General features: G+C 62.0%; 2 protein-coding genes across 2 annotated transcripts; both read right to left on the bottom strand.

Moving 5' to 3' along the window:
* Positions 1-2,207: 2,207 nt before the first annotated feature.
* ACADVL (acyl-CoA dehydrogenase very long chain) lies at positions 2,208-12,146 on the bottom strand. Its single transcript, XM_077314459.1, has 20 exons — positions 12,001-12,146; positions 11,837-11,915; positions 10,442-10,516; positions 9,881-9,953; positions 9,017-9,081; positions 8,761-8,895; positions 8,396-8,540; positions 7,909-8,038; positions 7,212-7,337; positions 6,769-6,967; positions 6,553-6,657; positions 6,175-6,261; positions 5,961-6,023; positions 5,570-5,671; positions 5,271-5,368; positions 4,659-4,731; positions 4,156-4,228; positions 3,776-3,848; positions 3,547-3,622; positions 2,208-2,813 (listed from the first exon to the last, which is right to left on the bottom strand). The coding sequence occupies exons 1-20, from the start codon at positions 12,129-12,131 to the stop codon at positions 2,676-2,678; spliced, it is 2,046 nt and encodes a 681-aa protein (XP_077170574.1). The 5' UTR covers positions 12,132-12,146; the 3' UTR covers positions 2,208-2,675.
* Positions 12,147-13,068: 922 nt separating this feature from the next.
* Positions 13,069-21,769, bottom strand: DVL2 (dishevelled segment polarity protein 2). Its single transcript, XM_077314458.1, has 15 exons — positions 21,353-21,769; positions 21,138-21,207; positions 20,586-20,737; positions 20,292-20,401; positions 19,527-19,659; positions 19,033-19,123; positions 18,810-18,879; positions 18,371-18,510; positions 18,140-18,216; positions 17,989-18,056; positions 17,488-17,622; positions 16,996-17,127; positions 16,663-16,839; positions 16,355-16,579; positions 13,069-16,141 (listed from the first exon to the last, which is right to left on the bottom strand). Exons 1-15 carry the CDS (start codon positions 21,568-21,570, stop codon positions 15,687-15,689), a joined length of 2,253 nt encoding a protein of 750 aa, XP_077170573.1. The 5' UTR covers positions 21,571-21,769; the 3' UTR covers positions 13,069-15,686.
* Between the last annotated feature and the right edge of the window lie 349 nt (positions 21,770-22,118).

A 22,118-nucleotide genomic window follows, 5' to 3' on the forward strand; every position in this document is an offset into this window, starting at 1 on the left:
CCCCTCTGGGGTCCCACTGGTGGAGGACAAGGGGATGGAAGGAGGATCCAGGGGCCTGGCGGCCTGCCCTGCTCTGGCCAAGGGCTCTGCTGCCCATCCTCCCCAAGGCTCTCCTGACCCTGCTTTTGGGGGTCCTCTTGTGCCCCTCCTGCCACAGGCGGGTGCTCACCCCCTCCGTTTGCCCGGGGCACACTCAGGCAGGCTGCTGCATTAAAAAGGCCAGGCCCCCAAGGAGGCTGCGTCTGACTCCCTCCTGACTCCAGAACAGAAGCAGAACCCCCTGCCCTCCGACCTCTGCAGATCACCCCACCATGCCCCCCAAAGCCCCCCCCCAGCCCCCTCTACCACGGAGGCTCTGCCATTTGCTTCCCGCCCAAGTTCAAGATGGGAGGAATTCCGTAATGTGTGAAAAGGAATCCGGGATGCCAGTGGGGGGCCAGCCAGCCAGCCAGCCAGCCCACCCACAGAGAGTCATGCGCCGCAGTGCTCAGGAGGGTTCAGGAAAGGCGCACCAGGGAGGCCTGGGGGTGCAGCGGTAGGACTAGGATCCGGGAAACCAAGGCTTGCATCCCCACGCTAGCTGCTGGGCTGCTCACACGCTCTCCGCCCGGCCTTCCTGATACGGTTGGAGCAACCTGATAAATCTGCACAGCTGGTACAGTTTGGGACACGAGCCGCTCCTCAGCCCCACCCCCACGCCCCTTCCCCGAGGGACCCCAGTCACAGGTGTCCAGCGTGCCCCACACTGCAACTCTGACCCTCCCTCCCTCCCTCCCTGGGCCTGCCCCCTTGCCAAACAACTGGCTCTTGCAAAAGATAACTTCCCCTTCCCCCCACCCCTGGAGCCCCCCAGCAAGCAGAGGCCCAAGCCTGACCCCCACAAGCAAGAGTCGCTCCATCCCGTGCCACCCATCTCCTCCTCCTCCTCCTCCACCTGCAGCCATCCTCTCCCCACAAGACCAGTTCGAGGCCAGGGGCACCTCTGAGCCCAACGAGAGAGGTGGACAGTCCACCGGCACCCTGACCTTTCCTTGGTCTCAAAGGTGCTCCAGGAGTCGGACGGGAGACCAACACAACCCCCTCTGGAAGCCCCCACAACCCCAGCAAGGCTGGACGACAGGAGAGGGGGTGGGAAGAGGCCAGCTCCAGGCTCCCCCTACAGCAACCACAGGGCTCGGGGGTCGCAAACCATCTTGCCCCTCCGTCAACAGATCCCCCCCATGTCCCTTGGGCTGAGCTAAAGGGCTTGCCGTCTAGGCCCGGGGGAAGGGGCAGAGGCCCCCAACTCAAGGGGCCACCCCCAAGGCGCATAATTGGGGAGGGAGGGGTGGCTGCCGGGGGAGAAAGCGAGAGAAGCAGAGGGGAAGAGCCTGCTTACCTTGCCTTTTAAGGGGCATCTCGCAAGCAGTTTGAACAACCTTAATCTCCTAATCTCCCTCCCAAACAGCTGTCAGCTTAAAAGATTTGCTGGACAGATTGAAAACCCGACACCCCGCCTCCCCCCGCCGCCCGGCACTGTGGGAAATGTAGTGTCCCGGGGCCCTTGGGATGCAGAGGCAGGGGCTTCACCCCAGTGGGGCGGGCAGGCCGGCCAGAATCCCCCTTTCCAAATAGCACAGTCTGGGGTCTTTCCGCACTCCTGAGAAATCCAGCTCCGAGGAGGGCTTTTAGGGAACCGAAACAGTGAACCTGGTGAACAAATGAAGTGGCAGCTTGATGAATTCCACACCCTCACACCTAGCTTTTAATTAAAAAGAGAAGGCGACCATGACTCTTCCGTCTGACAGGACCTGTAACTGGGAACACTGAAAATAATCCGTGGCAGAGAAGGAAGGGCCACTGGCAAGGGTGTAAGGCAGGGGTGGCCAGACTGGGGCTCGCCAGATGTCCACGGACTACAGTTCCCATGAGCCCCTGCCCGCCCGTTCAAATCCCCATCCAGCCACAGCAACTCAGTGGGTGACCTTCGGCCAGTCACACCCCCTCAGCCTGAGCTACCTCGCAGGAGTGTTGTTGTGAGAGTGAAATGCCGTGAGCCGTTTTGGGTCCCCGCCGGGAAGAAAGGCAAGGGCGTCTATGAATTCATTCAACAAATACCGACCTGGGCGGGCTCCACAAAGGGCTGTGCTGGGTGGGGTGGCGAGTTCTAATCAAGCTTTCCCAGAACGCCCCTCCTCCCCCTTTCAGGGCACTCTACCACACTCCAGCATTGGCCAAAGTAATTTAATTCTTCACAGAAAACACCGTTGCCAGCACCGAAGCACACGCTACCGATTAAGAGGCTAAACGGGACAACCCAAAGAGGGCTCGTGGGTCCCCACCGAACCAAGCGGGGCACCGGCCGCGATCCCGCCTGGAAGAATTCTACCCCAGGTCGCCACCAAATCAGAGGTGATGGGAGAGTGCACAACGGCGAGTTCGAGATGCGCCTGGTCTGGAGATTAACTGAAGACTTCCCCAGCGGCCACGATCCCTGCCCCCTCCTGAGGAGCATTAAGGCATTCACGGAGCACAGAGGTATATTCTCCACAGGTGCTGCTAGCCCTTTTGGGAGGGGGTGGGGGGGCAGTGGAGACTGAGCCTGCCTCCCTCCCTCCCTCCCTCCCTCCCACACGCCCTCATAGCTGCATGCAGTGCGCAGCGCACCCTTTCCCCAGGCTGTCAGGAAGCCCTTTTCAGATGCCCAGGGGGTTAGGGGAGACCACCCCCTCGTTCTCCACCACTGCCTTGGAGATGCTCCGGAGGTTCTTGAACAACTGCCGCGTGGAGTCGGCCCGCAGGGACGTCAGGTTCTGCACCACCCGGTCGGCAGCCTGTTGAAGGGAAGGGCGAGAAAGGGGTCCTCAGTCACAGCAGGAGCTGCAGGAGGAGTTTCGGGAGGGGAGCCACGTGGGTCTGCAGCACAGGAGCTCGATTCGAATGCTGCGGCACCTTCGAGACAGACAAGACTTTGGGGGCCTGAGCTTTGGAGTCGAAGTTGTCTCACAAAAGGACCTTTGACCCATGAAAATGTTGAAGCTCTGATGGGGACACCGGCTGAGGGTCAGTAGGTCTCCCCTCCCTCACAGGGTTGTTGTTGGGAGAGTGCAACAAAGAAGAGAACAGCTCAAGGCAAGCCTCTTTGGCTCCCTATTGTGGGCGGGGGGGGGGGGGACACGAAGCAGAGAAATAAGCGGGTCTCCCCAGAACATTGACAGCTGCTGCAGCAGGACTTGAATCGAGCTGCAAAACAAGAGAGCCCAACCAAGAGGAGGAGGGGGAGGGGGGGGACTGCCGCTTCACTGCCCCTGGGGAGCTGGTGAAAGGAGGGGAAGCTCCTCCCCATACAACAAGGACCAGCAACAGGCCTCTGAGCTTGTGCCCACACCCCTAAGGACTAGGAACTTGCTCTCCCTTTAAGCGACGGGAAAAACAAAGTCCCCTCTTGCTTGGCGCCCTCAACCGATGCAGACGACCGAAGGCGGGGGGGGGGCAGGAACCTCGCAGCAGCCAAGGGACCCTCCCTGTTGGCCACGATCCCTCGCGCCGGGGGGGGGGGGGGCTCACCTCCATGCACCAGGTGTCACAGAGCACTTTCTCGTGCTGTCCTGTGGGGTGGCCCAGCTCCAGGGACCGGGAGGCTCTGCCATGAGGAAAGAGAGACACACAGACCCACGCAGCTCAGCAAAAGCAGGAGGATCGACGTGGGGGCCAGGGGGTGTGGGGGTGGAGGCCACATATTCCCCCTCCCCCCGTGGCCATTTTCCGCCTGTCGCTGAGGCGGGGCCGGGCTCACCTGGAGAGAACCACCACCATGCCGTAGAGGTCGATGGCAGAGTCAGCAATGCGCTTCAGCACAAACTGCTCATCTGCGGAGGGAGAGGACAGGAGAGGAGAGACCTCAGGGGCAGGCTGAGGAGCCGGAAAGCATCACCGCCTGATGCCCGGGCCAGGACCGGAAGGGGCAGTGCTTGGGGGCTGCCTCTCCACCGTCCTTCTTCCCTCCGCCCAGCAGGGAGACCCTCTGGAGCAGCTCTGGCCGGACTCTGCCGTCCCACCGGGTGTCTCAGGCCTGGGCCCAGCTTTCCCCTCTCCGTTCAGCCCCTTCCCGTCTCCTTCCTGCCCGGCCTCGGCCAGAGGGGCTTTGCTGGCGCCCGGCCCAACTGAGCTGCTCACCGATTATCTTCTTGCCATGCTTGAGTAGCTGCTCTTCCGCGATCCCAGCAAAGAGATCGATGGCCCGGACAGTCTGGGGAGGAGGGGAGACTGGAGGGTGAGAGGGGGCCACGCAAGGACGTGGCCAGTCCCCACGCAAGGCAGGCACCTCTCCAGGGGGCTGTTCTGGAGCTGAGAGCCCGGCTCTTCCTTGGCCCACCGGATGCCTGAATGGGGAACCCTCCACTTTCCCAGGTCTATTAGGAAAATGAGTGGGGCCAGGGGGCCCTTTGGCCTGACGGGGCTTCCGACTAGCTGGGTGGGTTTTCCAAACCTTGGCTGGGACAGCAGCCTCCCAACATGGCAGGAGGATTTTCACTTTGTGGCCGAAGGGACCTGCGGCAGCCAGAAGTGACTCCAGCAAGCAGGCGGTCAGCTGGTTACAAGGTACAAAAGACTCCGGAGGGGGAAGGAGGCCACCCACCCCCCAATCCAGCCCTCGAGACCCCGTTCCAGACACTCACCCGCTCCGCACTTGCACTCAGGCTGGGGTGCACCACAGTGCTCAGCGACAGCCCTGACCCAAATCCAGCTCTCCTAGCGGGGGGGGGGGGAGAGAAGACGTGAAGGTCCCCCCCCACAGTAGCCCGGCTTCCTTTGGCTAGTTGCTTATGCCCTGCTATTCTCTCCCCGAAGGAGTCTCAAAGCGGCTTACGGTCACCTTCCCTTCCTCCCCCACAACAGACACCCTGTGAGGGAGGTGGGGCTGAGAGAGCTCTGAGAGAACTGAGACTAGCCTAGCTGGCTGCCCGCGGAGGGAGAGCGGAGAATCAAATCCGGTCCTCCCAATTAGAGGATGCCGCTCTTCGCCACAACACCAAGGGGGGGGGGGGAGATCAGCAGCCTGGGTGGGCCTTTGGTCTGATCCGGCCTTAGAATCCAAGCAGCCCACAAGCCTGTCTCTGCCTTCCTGCACAGGTCGAGGGAGCTGCGCACATCCCAGCCTCCGTGCTGAGCAAGACTCAGGGTGCCTGGCTCTGGACACGCCGCATCCCAAGGACGAAAGCAGCACCGTCTCCGAGGACATGTCCAACCCCCCCCCCCGCACACCCCCTGCCAGAGGCAGCCCAGCCTACCTGCGCACCCGCTTGCCCATCTCGCTGACCAAGAGGCTGGCGTTGCCCAGGGGGTTCTTGGCAGCCTTCTGCAAGCTCCGCAGCTGAATCCCGGCATTCTGGGGAGGAGAGGAGGGGGAGGAGGAGGAGGAGAAGTCACACCGAAGGTGCCCCCGCCCAGGAAGACCCCTGTGCTGCCCCCTCCCCCTGGGCTGGGGGCCTGGAAACTCACTGGAAGTGCTTCAAGCCCAGCCTGAGCCCCAAGCGGGTCTGCCCTGCTCAAGACCCCCCCCCACCTCCCCCAGCCTCGACCGACCGACCTGGAAGCCGTTCAGGGCCACAAACAGCCTCAGGATGTCGTTGGTTCCCTCGAAGATCCGGAAGACGCGCAGGTCTCGCATCACCCGTTCCACGCCGGCATCCTGCAGGAGACGGACCGTGGGGGTGGGTGGGGTGTGGGGGTGGACTGGCTGGAGACCGGGCTGCTCTCTGCACGTCCCCCGGCCAGCCAGGCTGCCTCCAGCTGTGGAAACACCTGGGGCTTTGAGGGTGGCGTTTGGGGCGGGCAGGGACCATGGAAGGGGGGGCTGCAGCCCTTTTCGCCTGGAGAAGTGGGATAAACCAACACGGAATAGGCCAGCCTGGAGCTTGGCCCCCCTTGCCTGAGGAAAGGGGACCCGAGCCTTGCCCGCGCACCCCCAGCCCCCTTACCTTCATGAAGCCCATCCCCCCCATGATCTGGATGCACTCATCGGTCACGATCCAGGCCGCTTCCTGGGGGGCGCAGAAGCAGGAAAAGGCTCGTCAGGGATGGGGCTGCAGGGCTTCCTCCACGAGCCAACGTGGTTGCGAGGGAGGCCGCTGCCCCGGAACAAGGCTGCTCTGGCCGGTGCCGCCCTTCAGCCCCCCTCCCCTCCCCTCTCACCGAGCCAAAAATCTTGCTAATGGCCGCTTCGATCTGGAAGTCTGTAGCACCTTGATCCATGTTTGCACTGATCATGTAGGCCATGGACTGCGAGGAGAAGAAGACCACCCTTGTAAGACTTCCAGCGGCCACTTTTCATCCCCCCCCCTAGATGTCCAGGGTGCTGGATCCTGTTGTCCCTCCTACTGCTTTTGTTCTCACAACCACCCTGGGAGGTAGGCACGGTTGCGAATCAGAGGGACGGATCTGGGATGCACCCTGGGATCAGTCGTGTTCCTTTGGGGTGGACACAGAGCTTGGCTGGACCCTGTGCCTGCGAGGACCTGGAACCAGAAGCCAGGGCAGGACCCCGCCCCGCCCCACCCTCGGGCCGCTCACCTCTGTGACGTACTGCAGGAGCGCCATGCGGGCCAGCTTCTCCTGGATGGTTCCGAAGTTATGGATCTTGTCCCCGAACTGGGTCCGGTTGGCCGCGTGAACCACCTGTGGGACGAAGAGGGGAGGCCGCCGTGAGGCCGAAGGGAGGGGAGGGGAGGGCCGGGCGGGAGGCCGCAGGAACGGCTGGCCAGGCTCCCCTTCCCGGGGGTGACTCACCGCTTTACTGATGACGCCCCGCATGGTCCCGGCCATTGCTGCAGCCATGCCGAAGCGGCCGTTGTTCAGGATATTCATGGCCACCTTGAAGCCGGCCCCGGGGACGCCCAGCACGTTCTCCACCGGGACGCGGACGCCATCGAAGTGGACCTCGGCGGTGTTGGAGGCCTTGATGCCCATCTTCTTCTCCGGGGGGCCACTGGGGGGGCGGAGGGAGGCCTTGAGGACCCCCGGCCACAAGTGGGGCTGGGCCAGGGCCTCTTTTGCCTCCCTGGTCCCCTCGTGCAAACCCAGCCAGCGGTGGAGCCCCTGCTGGGTCGCAGCTGAGAAAGGGCGATCCGGGAACCGTGCTCCCGCCCACAAAAGGACCCGTCCTGCTTCGGTCTGCGGCCATCGGAAGCTGCTCTCTGTCAGGGGGGCTCCTCCCCCCCCAGGCTACTCACTGGGTGACGCCCCCGAAAGATCGTTCCACAATGAACGCCGTTATCTTGTCCTTCACCTCGCCGGTCACCTCGTCCTTCAGGGGCGTTTTCGCAAAAACCGTGAAGATTTCGGCAAGGCCCCCATTACTGCAAGAGATTACAAGTCCGTCTGGGAAACCCACCCCAGCCCACCCCAACCCACCCCAGCCCACCCCACCTAGGGTCCCCCACTCCACCCCTCAGTTCAAGCAGAGGTATCCTTGGCCCGTGGCTGGGATCCCGCTCTGGAAGTGGTGAAGATGGAGTGCCTCTGAGCATACCCAGACAGCCAAGCCCCGTGGGCATCAGAGACCCCTTTGGCACCACTGAACAGAGCAGCAAACGAGGCCAGGCCAGGAGAACTCCACGTTCTGGCAGGGCTGAAAACCCCAAGGGGACCCTGGACAGAAAGACCCCTCCCCCACATCATACGAGAGAGATCTGGGGGAGGCCGAAGGTTCCTGGTGCCAAATGCTTCTTGGAAGCCCCCAAGGAAGGTATGAAGCCCCCCTCAGCCCCCCTCCCCATTTCGTTTTTCAGCATCAGCACCTGTCTCCCAGAGGTTCCCTTACAGGCAGACCGAGGGTGGAGAGGAGAGGAGAAGGATGGCGGAAGCCTGAGGTCCCCGCTGGGAGGGGAGAGGTGGGGCAGGAAGCAAAGGCGCCAGCCCCCCCCTCACCTGATCCAGATCTTCCCTCCGTTCAGAGTATAGTAGCTGCCGCAGGGGCTCAGCTCAGCCGTCGTGCGGATCGAGGCGGCATCCGAGCCGCTGGCAGGTTCCGTGAGGCAGAACGCAGCAATGGTCTCCCCTGGGGAGGGGAAAGAGGAGGGAGAAGAAGAAGGAGGACTGTTTTCACACCCCGCTTTCCCCTACCCAAAGGAGCCCCAAACCAGCGTGCGAGCACCTTTCCCTTTCCCTCCCCAAAACAGGCACCCAGTGAAATAGGTGGGGCTGAGAGAGCTCTGTGAGAACAGCTCTAAGAGAACTGTAACTAGCCCAAGGCCACCCAGCTGGCTGCATTGGAGGAGCGGGACATCAGACCTAGTTCTCCTCTGCTCTTAACCATGATGCCAGGCTCCAGGAGGGGTGTCAGTGGATGGGGACGCCCCACCTTCTCCCCACTGCCCCCTTCTTAAGACCCCCTGTGGGGGTCGCATCTCCATACCGGTTGCCAGTTTGGGAAGATACTTTTCCTTCTGCTCCGGCGTGCCGTAGAGCAGGATTCCCTTGAACCCGATGGACTGGTGGGCCCCGAGGGTGATGCCCACCCCCAGGTCGTGCGTCCCGACGATTTCCACCAGCCGGGCATACTGCAGCACGGAGACGAGAAAGGCGGTCAGCCCAGGAACCCCCCAGCACCCCAAAGGCTGCGTCGGCTCATCGGCCTGCCTCCGCCTTCCTCGGCTGGGACGGAAAGAGACCAAGACTCCCCTCCCTGAGAAGGCAGAATGTCTGTGAACGTTCCGTGACCCTGCAGCAGCGGCTGAAACCGAGAGAGCCCCCCAACTCTAGAGGAGACCTGAGCCTCACCTGGGTGTTGCTGAGCCCCAATCCCCCCAAGTGAACGGGGATCTGCAGGCCAAAGGCGCCCATCTCTTTCAGGCCCTGCATGGTCCGGTCCTCCACTCTCTCCAAAACGTCATTCTTGTCGGGGTCATTCACTTCCTGAGGGAGGGGCGTCACTAAGCGTCACTGCGGAGGCCAGTCCTGCCCCCTCCCTCTCCCTCACGCCCTGGCACGGACGATGCCACCGAGTCCCCCCACCCTAATCCCTCCAACTCCTCACCTCGAAGAAGCGGGAGACGGGCCCCACCAGCTCTTGCAGTGTCTGCGCTTGCTCCTCGCTGAGGGCTGGGGACAAAGGGAGGGATCAGCCCCGCCATCTGCACCCCCCCCCGAGCCCCTGGATGGACTGGCTGGACCCCTGGGCACAGGAGGCTGGACTGGATGGACCCACAATGGCCTGACTCAGCAGACAGAAGGAAACTATTCAACGAGTCATAAGGAAACTGTGGAATCAACCCCCATAAGAACATCGGGAGAGCCCTGCTGGGTCAGTCAGACCGGTCATCCATCCAGTCCAGCCTCCTGCCTCACCCAGAGGCCAGCCGGTTCTTCTGGAGCACCAACAGCAGGGCAGGGAGGCCGAGGCCTTCCCCTGAGAAGAGCCCTGCTGGGTCAGACCAGTTCAGCCTCCTGTCTCAAACCTTGGCCAACCAGTTCCTCTGGAGAGCCAACAACTGGCCACAGAGACCGAGGCCCTCCCCTAAGGTTGCCTCCTGGCTCTGGCATTCAGAGGTGGAGGTTCCCTGCAGCCCCAGGGCTGGTTGCCACCTCCAAGGCCCTCTTTTAAAGTTGCTTGTTCCAGCCACCAACACAACATCGTCTGGCAGCAAATTCCACGTTTTCCTCAGTCTCTCTGCAAAGAAGCACGGCTGAGCCTCTGCCTGGCATGCAGGAGGGCTTGGGTTCGATCCCCGGCATCTCTGGTTAAGAGGGGGGAGGTGATGGGAGAGACCCTGCTCCCCCCAAGGCTCTGGATGCCAGTCTGGGCAGAGATGATGGGCCCCTGGGGGCTGCACGTGCTCCCGTGGAGCTCAGGAAACACCTGGCGGAAATCCCACCCCGAGGCCTACGGTGCCCAACTCACCCGAAGGGTAAGGGAAGACTTGCTCGGTGTTGATCTGGCCCTGGAAAATGCCCACCGCAAATGACTTGGACTCCTGGGTGGGAAGAAGGAAGAGTCCGGCAGCTGCTCCCCCCACTGCCCCTTTCCCTTCCTCCCCCCACAACAGACGTCCTGGGAGCTAGCTGGAGCTGGGAGAGCTTTGAGAGAACAGTCCTGGGAGAACTGTGACTGGCCCAAGGCCACCCGGCGGCCTGCATGTGGAGGAGGACCGGGAATCGACTCCCCGATGAACTCATGCCCCCGTCACATGTCGCCGGCTGGGAAATCCCGGGGGATTTGAGGATGTGCAAAGGGCAGGACTTGGTGGGCTCTACCGCCACGGGGCCCCTGCTCCGGAGCAGCCACGTTCCCCAGGGGAAGGGACCTCTGTGGACCGAAGGTGAGTGGCAGCCCTTGGTGCTAGGCTGGGCTTTTCGGAGACGATCCCCAAGGGAGAGGCCGAGGGCTGTGCACTCACAGGCTCCTTGTAGGCGGCCCTAGAGCCCCCCTTCCTCCCCAAGCTGCCCCTGAAGCAGCACTTACAGCAGCCAGCAATTTCTTCTCCGAGGCCGCCTGCGAAGGGGAGGCCGCCCGAGCACCCGATTTGTCCAGCACGGCCTGCAGAAGGGAAAAGGTCGGTGAGGGACCCACGCAAGGGGAGTTCAGGTGCTCCTGCAGGAGAGGAGGACGGCACCAGGGGCAAATACCAAAGGGCCGGGATCCAGCCGCCTTCGGAGGGATCAGCTCCGCTCAGCATGGAGGTCAAAACGCTCCCTGAGCCGAAATGGGAGACAGGAAAGAGGGAGGAGCCGTCTTCTCAGAATTAACGGGCACCGTCTCTTTTGCCATTTTCATGGCCCCCCTTCAGTGCAGCTTTGCACTTTTCATTGGTACTGATAATTTTATTGTTTTTACACTCTTCCTGCCCTGGTTTTCCTGGGTCGGCTGCCACGGAGAGGTCTCCGGAGAAGGTCGCCAATGCTCAGGGGGAGGCCGATTGGTGGCTCTCCAGATGTGCATGGACTACAGCGTGCAGGGGCTCATGGGAATTGTAGTCCATGGGCATCTGGAGTGCCACCGCTTGGCCTCCCCTGCTTCTAAGTAAAAGAGCTGCCACACGGAACACGAGCCACTCATTACCGCAGGAGCCGGTGACCGAAGGAGAAGTTGCTGACGGACAAGGGTGGGTTTGTCGTCAGTGAGAAATGAAGCCTCCAGAGCCTGAGGCAGTCTACCTCAAGCTGCTAATCCAGCAGGGCCCACCAAGCAACTCCCACGATGCAGAGAATCATTTTACAGGCTGCGGGAGAGGAGAGGAGGGGGGGGCGTGGCATCATGACTAAAGTGGCATTTGAGCCCCTGGCAAAGGTCCCAGCACGGGGAGGTCTGCGGCTGCCCTTGTTCCCAGGGGGAAGCTGCCCGCCTTGCCAGCCTCACCTTTGCCCTAGTTACTGCCTGCCGGAATAACACGAACTTTGCCCTAGAGAGAACTGGGCGCCGGTCCCTGTGGGAGGAGGCGGGGGCAGCTGGCGCTGGGGAAGGAGCCTCCGGGGAGGGGGCCGGGCTCGTCCCCCGGAAGGGCAGCCCGGCTCAAGCACAGCGGGCGTTTAGGCCCACCCTGCAAACAGTTTGGGGGCCGGAATGGCAGCCCCGGAAGCCCAGCGAGCCCGCAGTTGAGGCAGGCCACGGCTGGCCTTGGCCCATCCGACCCCACCGGGGAGCTAAGCAGGGCGAGCCCCGGGAGCGTTTGGCTGGGACGCCCCCACCCCACCCCCCTGCCGGAAGCCCCGGGTGGCCCCGCAGAGGCAGGCCGCGTCTTTCCCCTGCCCTGGACGGCCAGCCAAGGGTGCTGGGCTCAGGCCGGCAGCCGCAGACCTTAGGCAGGCATCCGGGGCGCCGGTCCGAGCAGCCAGTGGGGCGACCCCGGAGGAGCCTTACCTGGGCAGCGGGCGCGGCGCACAGGCGTCTCCCGAGGGGCTGCAGACGGGCGGGCGCCAGGCCGGGGACCCCCGCGGGCCTGCAAGAGGGAGGGAAGAGCACAGGTGAGGGGCGCGCCGGGCAGACCGCCGCCCCAGGGACCCCCCGCTCGCCGCCCCACTCACCCGGGGGCGGGGCGCAGGCGCGAGAGGAGCCGGAGAGCGTGCATGGCGGCGGGACCGGCTGGGCTGAGCTGCGGGGCCGCTTCTGCTTCTGCCGACGTCCCCGCCCCGGCCGGCTGGCCCGCCCGCGGCATGCTGGGAGTTGTAGTTTTCCCCGGGCGCCGACGTGGCTCGCCTGCAAGGCTCTCGGTCCACCCAAGGCGCTAGTCCGCATGCTGGCGCGGGAAGACCGGCGGGCAAGCGGCCTCGGCTCTCTGCAAAAGATGCCAGATGCCTCGCGGCTCCTTGAAGACTGCCAGTTGCCACTCTGGATCGGGGAAGACCGGGGGAACTGATCTCTGAGTTTCATCTGGGCAGGGTGGGATGGAGAGGGTGAGTTGCCCCGAAATGACCCCAGTTGGACCTCCAGAACCCGTTTTTGGCAAAGGCACAGGAAATGCAGCATGGCTTCCTCACACACAGACTTCTCCTGACGGTCCTTTGATTCTGATGGGCAGAAGCAACAGAAAGACGCTTGAGCCCAGCAGCACTTTAAGGTCAGCAAAGTTTAATTCTGCATATTATTAGTGATAAGCAGGCAACCAAATTAACAAGGCTGATGCCATTTTAAGAGCACCTGTGGGTCAAATGTAACGCGTTTAGTTATTAGTGTTACTAAAAGGTTTCTGTGCAAGCAGGTTGGGGGAAAAGGGAGGGCAGGGTGGTCTGGAAACTCAGCTGACCCCAACCTTGAGCCCAGGAGCACCTTAAAGACTAACATCATTTGTGGTGGGGTGTGAGCTTTTGTGGGTCAATGCTTACTTCTCCAGATACAGCTGAGTCCATATTCTGTCCTTATAAGTGGTGAGTAGGGTGATTTCAGGTGCTGAATACCAACAGGCATGATTGGACAAGGCATGATATGCAGAGGGCTAATAGGCATGGCGGAATCAGCATGGGTAATGAGACAGAAGACCTAGGTCTTGATTCAGTCCAGGAGGGTGCAGCTTCATTATCAGCTGCAATTCAGTTACTCTTAGGTCAGCCACTGAATGCCCCCATCTCCAAGTAACGCAGAATCACCCATGAGGATTTCATTAGATTTTTTTTATTGAATGCTTTTTTTGTACACAAGAAGAGCTAAAAAATAAATATGTTATTACAAAATAGTTATCTGCTACTGATCACACACATTCACTCGCACACTTCCTCCCCCTCCCCCCCCCGCCCTGGAGGCCCGAGAGGACGCTCAGGGCTCAACCCCTGACGGGAGGCCCTCTGCCGCTCCAGGGACGGAGTGTTGGGTGGGAAACGAATAGCACCTTGGAAGAGAGATCGTACCCTGCGGGAGGGAGGGAAATGCACGCTCCCCTCCCCACCCCCACTTCAGGCAACACTTGGAAGGATCCAGGGAAAGGGGAGGGGGGCACGACTGCGGCTGTTCCGGGGCATCAGACCAGAACCAAAAACACTGGAGACCAAAACCCGACACCTGACGGCAACCTGGAACCAGCTCCGTCAGCTCTGCCTTCAATCCTATTTGGCGCTGATGTGGAATGGGAGCGGAATCGGTCAGCACTGCGAGCTCCCCGTGGACGCCCCCCCCCAGTGGCCTTTCGAGTGCCAAAGAGCCCCAGGAGCTCCACCACTCTGCCTGAACAACCTGGCCCATTTTATCCTCTTCCCTCACAGCCTCTCTACCCCTCCGCTGTGCTGGGCAAAGAAGGAAGTTGACCATCTCCTCCTGCTTTACGTTGAGAAATTGACGAGACCACATTGGGTGCCCAAAGGCCGCCCAACCTGTCAGCCCCCACTTCTCCTTGGCTGGGGGGCTGCCCAGGGAGTCCCGGTCGCCCCGCGGAGGCAGCCAATGGCAGCAGCACCCCAGCTCACCTTTCCCTTGGGAGCCCTACGAGGTCACTGTACAGAGACCGCAACCTGAGCGAGCTTTCCAACCTCACATTTGGCCAAGGAGTGCTAATTCCTTGGCACCTCCTTGCCCAGGGAGGGGCTGACAGGGGAGGCGCTGCCCTTCCCGGGTGGTTACCCGACTTGAAGAACTCGGCCAGGAGGGGCCAGGAAAGAGCCTGGATAGCCGGTCGGTCAGAACCAAACGGAGCGAGAAGGTCAGGTGGGGCTGACTTTATGCTGACCAAGGAACCTTCAAAGAGAGACTCGCTAATAACAAGATCCTTTGCACAAAAGGACTGGGTGGGAGGGGGGATGAGCCTGGTCCCCTACAGCTGTATCCCACCCCTACCCCGGAAGTGTTTCTAGGTCATGACAGGGGAAACTAGTTGGCCGTTGGCTGGCAGATGGGAGGGGGCGTGGCTCTACAGGGAAGCTAAGCAGATCCCCCCCCCCCCCTCAAGGCAGACTGCAGGATGGCTCCTGGGGGTTCCCTGAAGCTGCCTTTCACCAGGGGTCCTCCTTAATTAAGAGGGCCTTCTTGGGAGGGGGGGGGCTTTCCTACCTGCTGCTCCATGTAATGTACAAACTGTGCAAGGACCCCTGCCCTGAGCCACCCCGCAATCCTTGCAGGCACAGAATCCCACTCCCAGGAGCCTAGACTGCCAGGAAGCCACATCAGTCGCTGGTCAGAGCGGGGGAGGCTGGAGCTTGGTCCCCAGGAAGAGCCGCCCGTGGGGCCAGAGGGGGGGGGGGATGCACGAACAGGCAAGTGGGTGACCCTGGAGTCAGCCTTTTCAAGTGAGACTTTGGTTGTGGACCCTTCAAGGCAAAGAGGCAGACTCAAGCCGCCAGAGGGGTGTGAGAAGAGGGAATGTAGTGTTAAAAAGGGAGCTACCGGGGGAAGGCTTTTATACAAAACGAAGTTTAAAAAAAGTCGAACCAACTTAACTCTGAAAACATAATGCTTTTAAAAAAGTGTTCTTAAAAAAACCGTTAGGAAAAGCAAAGAGAATTCCTACCTTCATTGATACCGGTTTAGTGACCATTCAGAGGAGGAAGGGGGAGGCACCAAAAGGGCAACTTTGCTGCCTGGCGTGGGAGCAGAAGGGCCGTCGAAGGGGAAGTCCGGCGACAGACAGCCAGGTAAGGCACAGAGCCCCCCCCCCCCCCCAAATCACAAAAGCCTACAAAGACACGGCTGCCTGGCTGGAGAAGGAAAAGACAGGCAGCTGTGGTGTGTGGCCAGCCTCCAAAAGCCAGAGGGATCTGGTACCGGAAAAGTGGGCGCAGGGCCCTGGCAGCCCAATTCAGAGGCCACTGAGGTCATTCGAAGTCGTAACAGGAAGGCAGAGGTCACATGATCCTAGAGACCTGAGTCACATGATTAAAAAGCGGCCAAAGGGCCTTGGAATATAAAAAAAACAAGAGGCTCGAGCGACACAAGTCACCAGGTGACATGCTGAGCCAGTCAAAGGCCATCGGCAGAAGACCACTGGCCAAGCAATTTGGGCAGGGGACAGAGGCCACGCATGGGGCCCAGAAGCCCACGAAAGGCCGCTGCACAGAGGCAGACCCTCCGCGGTGCTGGCCAAGGACGGAGCTTGCCAGGCTCCTTGGGGCGGCAGGAGCTCTAAGGCAAACGCAGAGGCCAACGGAAACGCTGGTCAGGGAGCATCCAGCCAAGAGCAGGGGGGCTGGACAGGCGGGGGGCCGGGTGACCTCAGGGCTGCAACACGGCTGGAGCCCCCCAAAGTGGGCGGGAGACCTCAAGCGTGGAGCAGTGGGCGGCACGGTCCGCCTCACATCACGTCCACAAAGAACTCGCTGGGGTTGCCCATGGCCATGTGGAAGGACTGCCGGCTGGCTGTCAGCTCCGGGGGCACCGAGCCCAGGTCGCGCACAGGGGGGGCCCCGGGGGGCTGCACGGCTGCTGCCGCGGCAGTGGCAGCAGGAGGGCCGGGGGGCGGGACCATCATGACCACCATGGGGTTGTAGGCCAGGGGCACACCTCCGGGGGCCGCGTAGGCCGCGTGCAGAGAGTGGTGGCAGTGGAGGCCGGGCTGGCCGCGCTGTGAGGCCGCCTCCCCGCCAGGCCCTACCAGAGCCCCCCCGCGCTGCCCGCCACCGCTGCGGGTGGAATATTCAGACTCGCTTCCACTGCCCGACTTGGACTCTGCCCCCGCCTTCTCCTCCGGGTGCTTGCCAGCCCCGCCGCCGCCCCCATCGCTGCGGTTCGAGCCACTGCTCCGGCTCCCTGCGAGGGAGAAGCAAAAGGTGGGACCGTCAGCCACAGGCGGGGGCCGAGGGCTGCTCCCGCCCTCCCCCTCCACCCACAATGCCAACGGGAGGACTCCTGGCCCACAGCATCACCCTGAAGAGCCCCAGGGAAGGCTCCATCCGTGTGGCCAGGCAGCCCCCTGCAGGAGCCGAGCACCAAGGCGTCCCCGACCGGCAGACCCAGGCCTACCTTCGCTGTGCTGGCTGCCGGCGCTCCCGATGCCGTAGCTGTAGGAGGACAGCTCGTGATAAGGGGGAGGCTGGGTGCTGTATGGGTGAGGGGCTGGATACGGGTAGGAGAAGGTGGGCATCAGGGGCCAGGGGGTGGTGCCCGGCAGAGGCAAGGGGGCCAGAGTGTCCTGGTCAGAAGCCCCGCTGGAGCCGTCGTTGTCGTTCAGGGAGAGGTTGGCCATATCTGGGAAGGGAAAAGGAGGCCGGCCATGAAACCAGGCTGGAAGGGGAGAGCCCCACGCCCGGGTCCCTGGGCCGCCCACTTACAGTTCTCACAGCCGCTGAAGTCGCCAAAGATATAGTAGCACTGCTCCGAGAAGGTGATCTTGTTGACCGTGTGCCGGATGAAGCCAGCCTTCAGCAGGTTGCTGGCGTACTTGCGGGCCTCACGGCGGTCCTGGAACCCTTCCACATGGTGGTACAGCCAGTCCACCACGTCAGAGCCTGGGGGGGCAGGAAGCCACACTCTCAGGATGGGGGGGGGGGAGGATGCTGCATGCTCCCAGGCCTTGACAGCCAGGTGCTCGGAGGGACCTTTCCGGGGTCCCAGCAGCACCCCCCATTGCCCCCAGGGATCCCCCCCCTTTTCCCTGCTGGTACCCAGGAAGGCATTGGGGATGGTGATCTTCAGCCACATCCGGTCGCGAACTTCCAGCCCAGACTCGGGAGAAGCCATGGCCTTGGTGACCGAGGCCATGTCTGTGTGGACGGACAGGTTGAAGTCGTCAAAGCCTAGAGGCAAGGGGAGGGAGGCGTCAGCGGCCTCCCGGAGGCCCAAAGGGATGCCGGAGCAGGCCCCTCCTCCCAGAACGGCAAACTGGAGCCGTGCCACAAGTTCCTGGCTGCCTCCGGCTGCTTCTGCCCACAGCTTCACAAAGGGCTGTGCTCGGTGGCACTTCGTGGACCCTGAACGAGCCCAGATCCCACAAGCAGACTCCTCTATGCAGTGCCCCCCCCCCATCGCCACCCACCCAAACGTAAAGAAGGAAATATTATATTTATACACTGCCCTGTCCTGTTTGCTCAGGACTGCTTAAACCGAGCAGATTTTGGCTGCTTAATCGAAATATTGGTGGGGAGGGGGGAACTCACGCTCTGTCTCCGTGACGGAGGTCCCCGAGGTGATGGTGCTCATGGAGCTGCTTCCTGGGTAGGCGGCAAAGGCCCCGGTCAGCGCTGCCGAGTGGGACACCCAGGCTGCCGGGTCAATGGGCTGGATGGGCTCGTCTGGCGAGGAGAGAAGCAGCGGTCCAGGTCGAGAGAGAGGAAAGGCAGATGTGGGAGGGCCTAGGACAAGGGTAGTCAAACTGCGGCCCTCCAGATGTCCACGGGCTACAATTCCCAGGAGCCCCTGCCAGCGAATGCTGGCAGGGGCTCCTGGGAATTGTAGCCCATGGACATCTGGAGGGCCGCAGTTTGACTATCCCTGGTCTAGGAGGATGGAGGAAGAGCAAGAGGCCGCATCGACAGAGGAGGTGGGGACTAAGAAGGCCAACCCCCCCCCCCCCGACTACGATATCAGACGTGGACCGTCAGCAGGGCTTCCTGCTCGGAAGGGGGATACGGCCATTGGGGCCGGGCCTGGTCACTTACTTCTGGGCAGGGTGAAGTATCCTTGTGGGGAGGGGTCCCAGCACTTGGCCACCGTCAGCACAATGGGCCTGCCGAGGCAATGAGGACGTGAGCCCCCGGAAGAGAGCCCCGCAGCCCTCCTGTCCCCCAGCCCTCCCCGAACAGCACTCACCCCGGCTTGTGCACAATCTCTCTCAGGACTCTCACCGCGTCGTCGTTACTCATGTTCTCAAAATTAATGTCGTTGACCTGGGAGTAAAGAGGGAGCCGGCTGCAACTCTTCACTGGCCCCGTTGCTCCCAAGCCTGCTCTCGCAGGGACCCCCCCCCTGCCCCGTCAGAGTGGAACCCCGCAGCCCCCCACCCCCCGGGTTGGAGCCGCCCCTTTCTCCCGCTGTCCTCACCTGCAGCAGCATGTCCCCAGGCTCGATGCGTCCGTCTGCCGCCACGGCCCCGCCCTTCATGATGGAGCCAATGTAGATGCCGCCGTCTCCCCGCTCGTTGCTCTGCCCCACGATGGAGATGCCCAAGAAGTTGTACTTCTCTGACCAGGGAAGGAGGACAAGGCTGAGGCCGGGAGTCTCCAATGGGGAGGGAGAGCTGGAGGCAAATCTCCAGTGATCCAACTGAGTCCCTGCCCCCTGAGGCCAGGCAGCCCGCCTTTCCCACCCAAGCTCTCCTTAAAGGCCCCCCACAGCATGGAGAGTCTCGTGCCTAGAAGACCAACCGAGGAGATCTGTTTGATCCGACCAGAGGTGAAAAGGTTCCTCTGGAACTCCAACCACAGGCGAGGGAGGCTCAGGCTGAGAACATCAAGAGGCCCCAGAGTAGCTGTTCTCTTACCCATATTTAGCGTCACAGTTATGATATTGAGCGACATGGTGGAGTCGGTGACGCTGCTGAAAGAAGATGTCTGGAACGAGCAGGGGAGGGGGAGACAATTCGGCATGAGGTCTCCTCTGGGTGCAGGAGGCAGCCATCCCCTCAGCCCCCCCCCCCAATGCCTGGGCAGCCTCATGGCCTGATGCCCCTGGAGCTGCCACCTCGGGCAGAACCCCATCCCTACCCGCTCGAGACGGGGTGGGCGCTGCTTCCGCCGCCTGCGGTGGCGCTTCAGGAGGCGAGAGGCACTGCTCTGCTCAGTGGAGCTGCTGAACCTGCCGAGCAGAGAGGAAGACTCGGAAACCAAACCTTGCAGAAATCCCAAGGGGTGAACTTTGATTCCAGCTAAGAATGAAACCCAAATGACACCCGTCTTTTGCCTTCAAGGACCACCTCTCGCCCCCCCCCCCCAAAGAAGCACAAGTCAGACGAGCTGCTACCCTCTGGGGAGCCACAGCCCCGTCTGCCCCGATCCGGAAGAGCGAAAAAGGATTTCAGGAACACGATCTTGGGAGAGGGCACAGGAAGCTGCGGGAACTGGCCCACCTGCTCATTCCCTCGCCTTTTGTTTTCACTGCCTCTCTTTAGCCACGGCCAGGAAAGCATCTCTCGGGATGCTCAAGGGAGCGCCGTTCCCAGCCCAGGGCCCGAGGAGACAGAGAGGCCCGTGCCTGTTACCTGCTCATGGTGTCGTCATCGTCGGAGTCACACAAGCTTGTGGTTTCCAGTTCGCTGGTGAGCAGAGTGGAGGAGCTCTCGTAGCCAGCCAGGTGCCGCTCCAGCCGGGACTGTCCATTCAGTCGGTGCCCACCTGGCACGGGGGGAGGGGGGAATGTCAGGTGAATACCCCAAAAACTCCAACCTATCCAGCTCTGATTCAGTTTGCTAAAATCCTAGTCCTGACTGCTTATCAGCTGCCTTGCTGTCGCCGTTTTGGGAAGATCTGACACCTGTTGACTCACAGCAACCACGCACCGTTAGCAGGCCAGTCACAAGAGCCGAACAATCTTGTGGCCACCCCACCAAGGGGGGGGGGGGGAGAATCCTTGGACTGGAGTATCCTCAAGACAGTAAAATAAAGGGAGACTAAAGCAATGCCTCCATTGAGGGATTCTGTTGAAAGACTTCGCTGGCTAAGAAAAAGACAGGGACAAGAGTGGCCAATGCAGGGCAGTCTCCTCGGTCCGGGTTCAGGCTGACCCTTCACCTTCCACAGGTGGCTGTTTCTGGAGGCCTCGTTCACCAAGACGGATCCAGCCAACGGCTGGAAGGGAGTCTCCCAGAGATCCATCTGGGCAACTTTCTTAGGGCTGGAAAGGCCAGGTGTTTCATTGCCTTACTGAATTATGGAATGACACCGCAGACTCCGCCTTTGTTTTCAGTAAGAAAAGTGGGCTATAAAGTAAAACAAAATGAAAGCAAAACCCCACCCCATCGCCTCACCTCCCTGCTCCACGCTCTCCCTGCGGCGCGGCCTCTCCCTCCTGAGCGACACAACAGACTCCGGCTCAGTTTCGTGGTCCAGATTCTCGCGACTGCCAGCAATGTTTGGACTGCAAAGCCAGGAAAGAGCCTGCTGATGGGTGCTTCTCAAGCTTCCCAGAACCACTCCAGGCATTCTCCCGAGGGGCCCTGGCATCCTCCCCCACAGCAGAGTCCTGTGGCTGGATCTCTTCCCCGCCTGGCATTCGTGGCCATCATGGAGAGATGCCCCATATGCTGCCTCCCTTTACTCACTGGAAAGAAGGCGGTCGGGAATCCCCTATGCCACTTGTCCGTTCCACGGGCAGCGGAGGAAGAGGGGGCGGAGGGGGCGAAGGCTCTGGCCGCACCTCAACGGAAGGGGGCGGAGGCAGAGGATCAGGCTGAGGGGTCTCTGAAGACACAAGCTGGGGAGGGAGGGAAAAGGACAACATATAAGTGAGCAGGATAGGACCCCTGCAGTCTGCGCTCCTCAGTCAGATTCGTTGCTGCAGGAACAAGCGACCCGCGCAGACTCCACGGCAACCCACTTAAGTCAAGGCTCGGAAATGTAAGTAAGTAAGGGGACTGTGATGGTAACAGCTATTATGTCCCCTGCACTTTCTGTGAACAAAGCACGTGATCTCCTTCCAGCCCCCACGCGAAGCAGGGCAGTAGAGCCATCTTCCTACTTCACATGCAAGCTGTGCTTCAGAGGGGGGGGGGGGGGGCTCAGGTCAGGCTTTGAACCCAGCCTCCCCCCCCCACCCTCTCCTGCGGATTAAGGGCCGGGCCGGTCAGCTTCATTGCCGGCATCCCGTTCTGTACCCAGGAAACGACTCTGCCGTTGAAGCAGGGCAGCTTTGCGTTGTCGTCCGAGATCTCTTCCTTCACGACCCTAAAACAGAAAGAGGAAAAAGCTGCATTGGCTGAAGGGCTTCGGGGCGCGAGGGACCAGAATCCCCCCCCCCCCCCGGGCTGGGCCGCAGCGGCTGGGGGAGAGCTGCGCCGGTCCGGGCCGCTCTCGCGGGGCTCCCTCGCACCCGAAGTCCTGGTCCATGCTCTTGAAGAAGTACTTGGCGCCGGGGCGGGCGAGGGCGGCCTTGACGTGCCCCAGGGTGATGCGCTCGGCGGGCACCGGGATCTTGACCAGGTAGGGCGTCTCCTCCTCGTCCAGGTGGTAGATCACCTTCGTCTCGCCCGACGGGCCCGCGCCAGGCCCCGCCGAGGACGAGGAGGACGAGGAGGCCGCCAGCGCCATGGCAACGGCCCGCCGAGACCGAGGGAGGGAGGGAGGGGCGCGTCCCGGGCGACTCGCGGGCGCAAGAACGGCGGCGGCGCCCTCCCGGCGCGTCTTTACGTCATCGCGTAGCAACGTCCACAGCCGTCGGGAGGCCGGATCACGTGACGGTGGAAGGCCCCCCCCCGAGCGCGGCCAGCGACAGGGGTGGAGGCGCCACGTGATAGCCGAGTCACGTGGCCGAGGGGAAATGACGCACGCACGCCGAGGGGCGGGCACACGCCGCGGTGAGCAAAGAATCCCAGCCCTTTGTCCTGACGGGAACGGCCTCCTGTCACGTGAGCAGCGGAAGCCCCGCCCGCCGAGCGCAGGAAATGCGAAAGGAAAGGGAGGGCGGAAGTCCCCGCCCGGACACTCGGCTCCCCCGCAGCTGCCAACCTCCAGGCGCGGGCGGGGGACGCAAGGAGGACGCTCTACCCAGGGGCCCCTCCCCAAATCCCCCACCCCAGAGTTGGCAACCGGCCGGAGGCAGAACCCACCCTTCCCCGCCCAGAGCATGAATGAACAGC

This window comes from Paroedura picta, chromosome 16 (assembly GCF_049243985.1).
Source record: "Paroedura picta isolate Pp20150507F chromosome 16, Ppicta_v3.0, whole genome shotgun sequence".
NCBI classification, from domain to species: domain Eukaryota; kingdom Metazoa; phylum Chordata; class Lepidosauria; order Squamata; family Gekkonidae; genus Paroedura; species Paroedura picta.